General features: G+C 46.9%; 1 protein-coding gene across 1 annotated transcript; it reads left to right on the forward strand.

Moving 5' to 3' along the window:
- Positions 1-840: 840 nt before the first annotated feature.
- Positions 841-7333, forward strand: amigo1 (adhesion molecule with Ig-like domain 1). The gene is made up of 2 exons (XM_086112844.1): positions 841-1004; positions 2584-7333. The coding sequence occupies exon 2, from the start codon at positions 2685-2687 to the stop codon at positions 4182-4184; it is 1500 nt and encodes a 499-aa protein (XP_085968970.1). The 5' UTR covers positions 841-1004; positions 2584-2684; the 3' UTR covers positions 4185-7333.
- Positions 7334-9609: the final 2276 nt, after the last annotated feature.

Here is a 9609-nt window from a genome sequence, read left to right on the forward strand (position 1 = left end):
TATTACTGTATCCCGTATCTGCAAGTACGTTCGAACAACTTTTCCAGTCAAAAATATTTCCTCCACATTGGCGGTTCCACGCTTCCGTACATTTGGGACCATGCGAGAACAGTTCCGATCGCATTCGCGGAGGCCCACCTCGGAGATCAACGGCGGATGAAAGGCCACGGGTGCCCGTTGCTTGGCAACAGCATCCCCATCGCAGCAGCGAGTGGAGTCGAGCGGAGCGTGAATCACTTTCCGAGACGTCGTCTGGACAAACGCGCACAGGCCGCCTCAGTGGCCGTTCACGAAGTGAGCCATCAGTCGCGTCTTCACTTGGACCTCCCGGTTGGTGTTTGCTCCACCATTTACGTTCAAATAGTTGCTTGAAGGCTTCTGACAATGCGGCGCCGGGCTTTTTGTTCGTCCGTCTATGGTCTTTTGCATAGTTTGTTAGCACTGAGCTAGCGCACAATTCTAAAGCAACGTTGACTGGTTGTTTTCGTTTCACGATGTGTCATCTTCTTTGGGTATTGTTACAATACGTTGTGTAATTCGTGATTTTATTCAAATACAAAATATTAATACAGTGCCATACTGTCGTACTGAAGAGAAATTGAGTCAAAGGTTGTTTTTTTTAAGTCATTTTTACTTTTTCACGCAAGTTCCAAAGCGCAGACTGAAATGAATTTAAGGAGTTGAATCAGTAGTTCTCTTTCTTTTTTATATTTTTATTTAATTTTTTTACTTCCACCACAATGTGAATATTTGACCCCCCCCCCTGCGTGTTTTGCTTCTTTCAAAAGGCTGGCCGGGCCATCGCGTGTGCGCATGCTCAGTGCATCCTCATCCTCCTCATCGTCAGTCTTGCGGCTCGGACTTCCTTTGGCGCAAACGCGTCACAAGTCAAGCACCGCAGCGGCACAACAACGTTGGCGAGGATATCTCGGGAGGGCTGGCGAGGAGGGGGAGCATCTGCGTGCAACGCCAGCAGGCTCGGGGGGGAGGCTTCAAAGATGAAGGTAAGCGTTTGCATCATGTTTGTTTTCGTCCACAGCCCCCCCCCCCTCCCTCAAGGTTGCACCACAAATCAAATGTGTGTATGATGAGGGTAAAGAGGGGCGTGGGGGGGGGGGCTCTTCGAAGCCTAAATAATGAACGGAGGGATGTGCGAGATGAAACACGTGACGCGATGCGCTGTCAATGGAAGGACAAGATGAATGGACGACGTGTTTTTCTGACTCCAGTGCAGTCCGGAGAGTTCCATGTCAACACCGCGTCGATTTCTTTATTTGTTCTTCTTTTTTTTCTTTCTTATTCAATCCGAAATCTGATTTCTTTCACTCGTTTTTATGATTGAGATTTTATTTAATGGATGTTTTTGGCCGCTTGGATTTAGGGTCCTTTCGGAATTGAATGAAAGTTTAACCTCCAACGTTTTTGAAAAACAGACCAATTTTTTTTTGGGGGGGGGGGCAGCCTACATATGTATTGGTGCTCTTTATGTTGACTTTATTATGACTCCAATTACAATTACTGTGATGGATATCAAAGCTAATGTTAGTTTTTGCTCGAGACGACACGCTAGCGTGCGCTCGGCTAGCTGTTCCGGTCAAAACAAACGACGAGCTCTCATGATCTTCACCTGCAATGTGCACAATAAAGTTTGGGTACACTGTATTGATTCTAAGTGCCCTTCATGATTATCCGCAGTCCTGGTTAAGTTGTATTTTTTTTATCTCCAAAGAAATTAATTTTTTCCATTTGAAATAACATTTCCGTCAAAGCGGATACAAGCGGCCGAAATGAGTTTTCTCCGCAGGGTGTCCGGGCTCTCCCTTAGAGATAAGGTGAGAAGCCCGGTCATCCGGGAGGGGCTCAGAGTCGAGCCGCTTCTCCTCCACATCGAGAGGAGCCAGATGAGGTGGCTCGGGCATCTGATTCGGATGCCTCCTGGACGCCTCCCTGGTGAGGTGTTCCGGGCATGTCCCGCTGGCAGGAGACCCCGCGGACGACCCAGGACACGCTGGAGAGACTATGTCACCCAGCTGGCCTGGGAACGCCTCGGGATCCGCCAGGAAGAGCTCGAAGAAGTGGCTGGGGAGAGGGAAGTCTGGGCTTCCCTCCTAAAGCGGGTGCCCCCGTGACCCGGCCCCGGATAAGCGGACAAAAATGGATGGATAGATGGATGGAAATAACATTTAAAAAGAGGAAAATCATTTCTTTAATCCAAGCGCATTTATTCAGTGCTTTAAAATGACCACTTTTAAAGCACTGGTACTGACAACAATGATAATTCCAGAGTCATTGAAGATTTTATTATCTTTCAAACGGTGTTATTCTACTGCGCAACAAATGTAGAATTAAATAAAAGAACGCAGTAAAGTTGCTCACAATTTGCAGGTCTGTCTCCGGTATCGGTGCCTGGTTGGGGACCAATGCTGTACAAATGTAAAACCTCTTCACTATGCCCCCCCCCCCAAAAAAAAACAAACCTTTTTGTCATTAAAAACTCAAACTGCACCGAAAATATCCTCCAATTTCGGAGGACCTGACGAGAGGGAAGACTGAAGGTATTCTGTTTGCTTGCCACCTTTTCAGCCGCACTAAGCAATGTCCCGGACGTCTCCAGCGAGCGTTCCCTGCGATTGAGACCCCGGCCCAGTCCTCGGTTTGCAGAAATCGATCGGCAGCCACGCAGCATGTCGCGGCCGCCCGGCAGAAAAGAGGCGCCGGCCCGGAGCGAGCGCTTGGCACGGACCCTGTCGCTGGCCGTGTGGCTGGGCCTCCTGTGGCCTCCGGGAGGGGCGGCGGTGGCACCCTGCGTCTGTGCCTCCAACATCCTGAGCTGCTCCAAGATGAACCTGAGCAGCGTCCCGGCGGGGCTGCCGCTCTACATGGCCGTCCTGGACCTCAGCTACAACGAGATCGTGAGGCTGAAGTCGGATTGGACCCCGGCGAAGCTCCCCAAACTCCACAACCTGCTCCTGAGCCACAACAGTATGCTCTTCCTATCTTCCGAGGCCTTCGTGAACGTCAAGTATCTGCGCTATCTGGACCTGTCCTCCAACAGCCTGCAGCAGCTGGACGAGTTTGTCTTTGAGCCGCTGGTCAACTTGGAGATTCTCCTGCTGTACAGCAACAAAATCACCCAAATCGACCACTCTGCTTTCATCACCACGCTCAACCTGCAGAAGCTCTACCTGAGCCACAACCACATCTCCCGATTCCCCGTGGAGCTCATCAGGGAGAAGTCCCGTCTGGAGAAGCTCAGTCTGCTGGACGTGTCGTCCAACAGGATCAAGAAGCTTCCTCTGGACGAAATGCGAATGTTGCCCGCCTGGTTGAAAAACGGCCTGTATTTCCACAAGAACCCGCTGGCGTGTCACTGTGACCTTTACTCGCTGGTCGCCCACTGGGACCTCCGCGAGCTCAACTCGGTGGTGGACTTCCGAGACGACTTCACTTGCGTGCTGCCGGGCGCGCAGAAGATTCAGATGGACGTGTTCGACCTGAACGGCGACAGCATGAACTGCAGCACCTTCAGGGAGGCGGAACAGGAAGCCTTTCTGGAGCAAACGCTGACCCTGGGCTGTGACACCAAGCACAGGAACATGCTCAAGACCTGGACGCTTCCCGGGCCCTCTCCGCTGACTCCGGACGGAAACCAGACGGCCAAAGTCTTGCCGGACGGCAGCCTGCGGGTCAGTCCGGTCCGCTCCGAGGACTCGGGAACCTACACCTGCTTCGCCACCAGCGAGGCCTTCAACGAGACCATCTACGTGGTGCTGAAGGTCCACAACTTCACCATGCACGGCAGCGGCGAGACCCTCAACACCGCCTACACCACCTTGGTGGGCTGCCTGGCCAGCGTGGTCCTGGTTCTGGTCTACCTCTATCTGACCCCGTGCCGCTGCTTCTGCTGCCCCGGCCAGGGCAAAGCCCGGGGCGACGACAGCATCCGCTCGTCGGTGCTCAGCGTGACGCCCACCCACGGGGGGGACCCCTCGGCGCTCAACAGGCACGTGGTCTTCACCGACGCCAAGGAAGCGCGGGGCCAGAATGGCAAGTTGAACCCCGACGGAGACCAGGATGACGAGGAGGCCGACGCCGAGGCTCGCTCGCTGATGAAAGGAACCAGGAAGAAGTCCGTTGCCGAGTCCGTTAGCTCGGTCTTCTCGGACACTCCCATGATGGTCTGAGAGGGGACGAAGATCAGCACGAAGGGGGGAACAACAAAGCGGGACTGGGTTTGATTGAGTGATTGATTTGTTTTCCAGCATTCTAACGTGTAGCACTTCTTGATTGACATACTGTGAAGGAAGAAGGAGTGGACGTCCCAGGACGTGGTCCAGGCGACTGGACTCATCGCTTGTTCAAACAACAACCAAAGTTGAATGGAGGCGACTGGACTTTTCTGGCATGTTGACCCAGTAGAGTCCAGTCGCCCCCAGTTCAACTTTTGCCGATGCCGACCGCGACCTGGATGCCCAGGCGATCGACACAGACACTCAGGTCAGGATGTGATCGATGATATGACGGCAATTGCTTCTCGCCTACAACATACGGTAGCATAGGTAGAGTGCCCCCCCGCCCCCAAGCCCTGCCGCCAAGAGCAAAAATCGGCAAAATCCAAGTCATTCGCCCCACCCAAAAACGTGCCGTTGGGAACATTTAAATGACAAACAAGCTTCACGTATGCTGGTACTGGAGATAAGTTGGGTGGGGGTGGTGGGTCTTGGGGGGGGGGCGCGACAATTGTTGATGAACCTCCAGCGCTTTATTGAGCATTAGTGTGAAAGCGAGATATCAATAAAGTTGAATTGTATCGTATTACTCATAGTCAAACACAGAAATACAAAATGAAAACACTCACAGCTGATACTAACACGAAGCTAACCTCAACGCATCGTAAATACTAACCCGGGGCGCTTTCAAGGCGCTGGGGAGCACGGGAATTCGACAGGGTTAGTTTAGTGAGACTTTCGAGAACCACTTCATTTACATCCTCGTTGTGTATATTTCAAGGTGTGCATCCCTCCAATTGAAAGGCAACTCAATGCACACCTTGAGAAGTGGGTTGCGATATGATCCATTTCAAAGCGGAACCATCTCGTTGGAGTTGATGCGCTCATATGGTTTAAATCCAAATCCGTTTTCCCATTCAAATCGATTTTCATTTACACACCGAGCATGCATGTCAAATAGATTTTGGGAGCACTGGAACGGATTCATAGCAGTTCAATTCATTCCAATGGGGATCAACGTTTTGATACATTGGTGAAGCGAGCGACTTCAACTCGGAAAGCAGGGTGCCACTGTCATTGCCTGGAGATGCCATCAAGCTCCCGAACATAGCTAGATAACGTACGGTACGTGAACGGAGTTCCATGGCGCCGAGATGCCACAAAATGGCGGGAAAGCATGACGTAGAGCTTCATCAACGTACATCAAAATATCTTCTAGGCATCAAGTGGCCACGAGATGGCGGAAATAGACGACAAGAAGCTCCTTACCTGACCTCAGCATAGTTCCATGGCAGCAAGATGCTGCAAGGCAGCACCAAACTATTTTTCATTGGACAGAGATTTGGCCTGAGTAAAAACAAAAAAAAAACGTTTAGAGGATTGGTTCTCCCCAAAATCTACCAATCGATGAATTTGCACGTAGCAAATTGTGAATATGTTTGAGGGAGACTATACATTTCATCCGGTGCGAGGGGGGAGGGGGGTTGCTTGTCGCCGACCTTGATCCATCCATTGGAGAGGCAGGAACAGCTGATCAGGCAGGATTTGCATCGCGCGCCTCAAGTGACACCAATTCCCATGTCTTTGCTCTCAAGTGACCATTTGAATATGTGCCATGGCAGCCTTGAGGAAACAAAAAAGAAGAAGAAATCGGATAGCCTCAGACCAGGAATCCGATATGTGTGGGATATCTGCCAATGCGGATGGGATGTATCACCACATCAAGGCCAGTTTGACGACATCAATACACCGACATTGGTGACATACGACATGCCTGCGTCTGCACAAATATGTTGAAAACGCCCGCTGCAAAATAGAAAGCATTAAAAATGATGTAAATATGCTACGTTAGCGGTGTACAATGTAGGACATCAATATCATGTCAATTCTGTATGCTGCATTAAAAGTGTATAGAACATGAAGTATCGTCAAATAGCTACATTAGCAGTTTGTAGACCGTTCAATATGATGCAACTACAGTGGTGCCTTGAGATCCGAGTGACCCGATTTATGAGTTTTGGGAGATCTGAGCCATCGGTCGTAGCGTGCTACGACCGCACAACGTTGCCTTCCGCTAGCTGAACGCTAACATGCAAAGCAAATCATCATAGATGGGCTAACGTTTTAAAAGCCTTTCAGCAAAGGATGTTCGAACAGAAAGGGTGCATCAAGACATGAAGACAGACAGAATATAAAAATTACCAATGAGCATGTTTTCATGATCCTCTGCGAAAAACAGCTAACTTTACCGCAGAGTTCCTGACAGTAGTTGTTTGAAAGTCTTCTTTGTTTTTGTTTTCATGACCTTATTCTGCTGCCCCCGGTGGCCAAGCCACACACACCAAAAGCAGTCATAATAAATTGTAATTAGCATATGTTTATACAACAAAGTTCCATTGCCTTTAACCGTTTCATGCACCCTGCAACCTGATACCATGATTAGCTCTCCACTGTCGTAACCGCTGTCCTCAAAAGGGTTACACAATGACATTACACCATTTTTTTGTTGGGTTGTTCGGGTGGCTGGAACAGATGAATGGCTTTTCAGTCAGTACAATGGGAAAAGATGATTTGAGTTGAGTGCTTTTAATGGAACGAATGAGACTCGTATCTCAAGGTGCCACTGTATGCTACATTGGAGATGCATTAAATGAGGAAATTAATTTGTTGTCATGTGGAAATTCTCCTCAGTGAAATCAGTGGAGGAGAAACGATGCTATGTTTGCATTATTTATGTATTAATCGTTGACTTCTGACTTGTCACTTCCTGGCGTTGACGCTTGTGTCCTTATCATCAAATGTAATTTTGTGTTGTTTTGTGTGGATGTAGATGACACGGTCATACGGAATCTGGGCATTAAGTGGGAATTGGGCCATTCGACCTGCAATGTAAATCCAGCCTGAGTGGATCCATCAGACATTTACAGAGACAAGTGTAGCATCAACGTAAGGTCACGGATCACCACGACAGAGCTGACCTATCCTTTTGTAGTCATGCATCGAGTCATCGTGGATACATTTTACTCTGTGTAACGACGCTGTGTAAGCCTTATGTGACTAAAACAAGACATAACCTCCAGCAAAATAAATACTGAATGCAGGGATGCGCTTTGTCCGACTTGTGATATGAATATCATTCGTGTTTTTGAAGCAGTACTGAATCAGGAAGCGTTCACCGAGTCTCAGTGCTGTAACCAAAAACGATTGCATTCATCCATCCATCCATTTTCCGATCCGCTTCATCCTCACAAGGGTCACGGGGGTGTGCTGGAGCCTCTCCCAGCTGTCTTCGGGCAGTAGGCGGGGGGACACCCTCAACTGGTTGCCAGCTACACACACACACACACACACACACACTTCTTGGCAGCCTTGTTGACCTTTTTTTTTTTTATCAATATTGGAGGGACATCTAGTTCTCGCTAATGTCAGTGTTGTTTGCTGTTTCCCCCTCAACTTGACGATGGCTGTCTTCACTGTGTATAATTTACTGGTAGCAGTTTAAAGCTAATCATCGGTATATTAAGGCCATGTATAGTAAGGCGTTTTTAGCCGAAAAAAACGACCATGTATATAGTAAAGCATTTTTGGCCGAAAAAAAATGACCATGTATAGTAAGGCATTTTTGGCTGAAATAAACGACCATGTATAGTAAAGCGTTTTTAGCCGAAAAAAATCGACCATGTATACTAAGGCGTTTTTAGCCGAAAAAAACGACCATGTATGTAGTAAGGCATTTTTGGCTGAAAAGAATGACCATGCCTTACTATACTTGGTCGTTTTTTGGGGGCTAAAAATGCCTTGCTATACATGGTCGTTTTTTGGGGCTAAAAATTCCTTACTATACATGGTCGTTTTTTTGGGGCTAAAAATGCCTTACGATACATGGTCGTTTTTTTCGGCTAAAAACGCCTTACTATACATGGTCGTTTTTTTGGGGCTAAAAATGCCTTACTATACATGGTCGTTTTTTTCGGCTAAAAACGCCTTATGGTCGTTTTTTTTTCGGCTAAAAACGCCTTACTATACCTAGTCATTTTTTTTCGGCTAAAAACGCCGTGCTATACATGGTCGTTTTTTTTTCGGCCAAAATCGCCTTACTTTACATGGTCGTTTTTTTCAGCTAAAAACACCTGACTATATATACATGGTCCTTTTTTTTGGCCAAAAACGCCATGCTATAGATGGTCGTTTTTTTCGGCTAAAAACGCCTTACTATACATGGTCGTTTTTTTTTCTCGGCCAAAAACGCCTTACTATACATGGTCGTTTTTTTCGATTAAAAACGCCTTTATATACAGTACATGGTCGTTTTTTTCGGCTAAAAACGCCTTACTATACATGGTCGTTTTTTGGGGCTAAAAATGCCTTACTATACATGGTCGTTTTTTGGGGCTAAAAATGCCTTACTATACATGGTCATTTTTTGGGGGCTAAAAATGCCTTACTATACATGGTCGTTTTTTTTTCGGCCAAAAATGCCTTACTATACATGGTCGTTTTTTTGGGGCTAAAAACGCCTTACTATACATGGTTGTTTTTTTCGGCCAAAAATGCCTTACTATACATGGTCGTTTTTTTCGAAAATAAAAAAGCCTTACTATATACATGGTCATTTTTTTCGGCTAAAAACGCCTTACGATACATGGTTGTTTTTTTCGGCTAAAAACGCCTTATGGTCGTTTTTTTCGGCTAAAAACACCTTACTATACATGGTCATTTTTTTCGGCTAAAAACGCCTTACTATACATGGTCGTTTTTTTTTCTCGGCCAAAAACGCCTTACTATACATGGTCATTTTTTTCGGTTAAAAACGCCTTTATATACAGTACATGGTCGTTTTTTTCGGCTAAAAACGCCTTACTATACATGGTCGTTTTTTGGGGCTAAAAATGCCTTACTATACATGGTCGTTTTTTGGGGCTAAAAATGCCTTACTATACATGATCATTTTTTGGGGGCTAAAAATGCCTTACTATACATGGTCGTTTTTTTTCGGCCAAAAATGCCTTACTATACATGGTCGTTTTTTTGGGGCTAAAAACGCCTTACTATACATGGTTGTTTTTTTCGGCCAAAAATGCCTTACTATACATGGTCGTTTTTTTCGAAAATAAAAAAGCCTTACTATATACATGGTCATTTTTTTCGGCTAAAAACGCCTTACGATACATGGTTGTTTTTTTCGGCTAAAAACGCCTTATGGTCGTTTTTTCCGGCTAAAAACACCTTACTATACATCGTCATTTTTTTCGGCTAAAAACGCCTTAATATCCATGGTCGTTTTTTTCGGCTAAAAACGCCTTACTATACATGGTCGTTTTTTTTTCTCGGCCAAAAACGCCTTACTATACATGGTCGTTTTTTTCGGTTAAAAACGCCT

Source organism: Hippocampus guttulatus, chromosome 1 (assembly GCF_054856545.1).
Source record: "Hippocampus guttulatus isolate MCC_2025c chromosome 1, RoL_Hgut_1.0, whole genome shotgun sequence".
NCBI lineage: Eukaryota > Metazoa > Chordata > Actinopteri > Syngnathiformes > Syngnathidae > Hippocampus > Hippocampus guttulatus.

Excerpts from the sequence above, each read along its gene's own strand:
- amigo1 (XM_086112844.1), top strand. The coding sequence starts at position 2,685 with ATGTCGCGGCCGCCCGGCAGAAAAGAGGCGCCGGCCCGGAGCGAGCGC.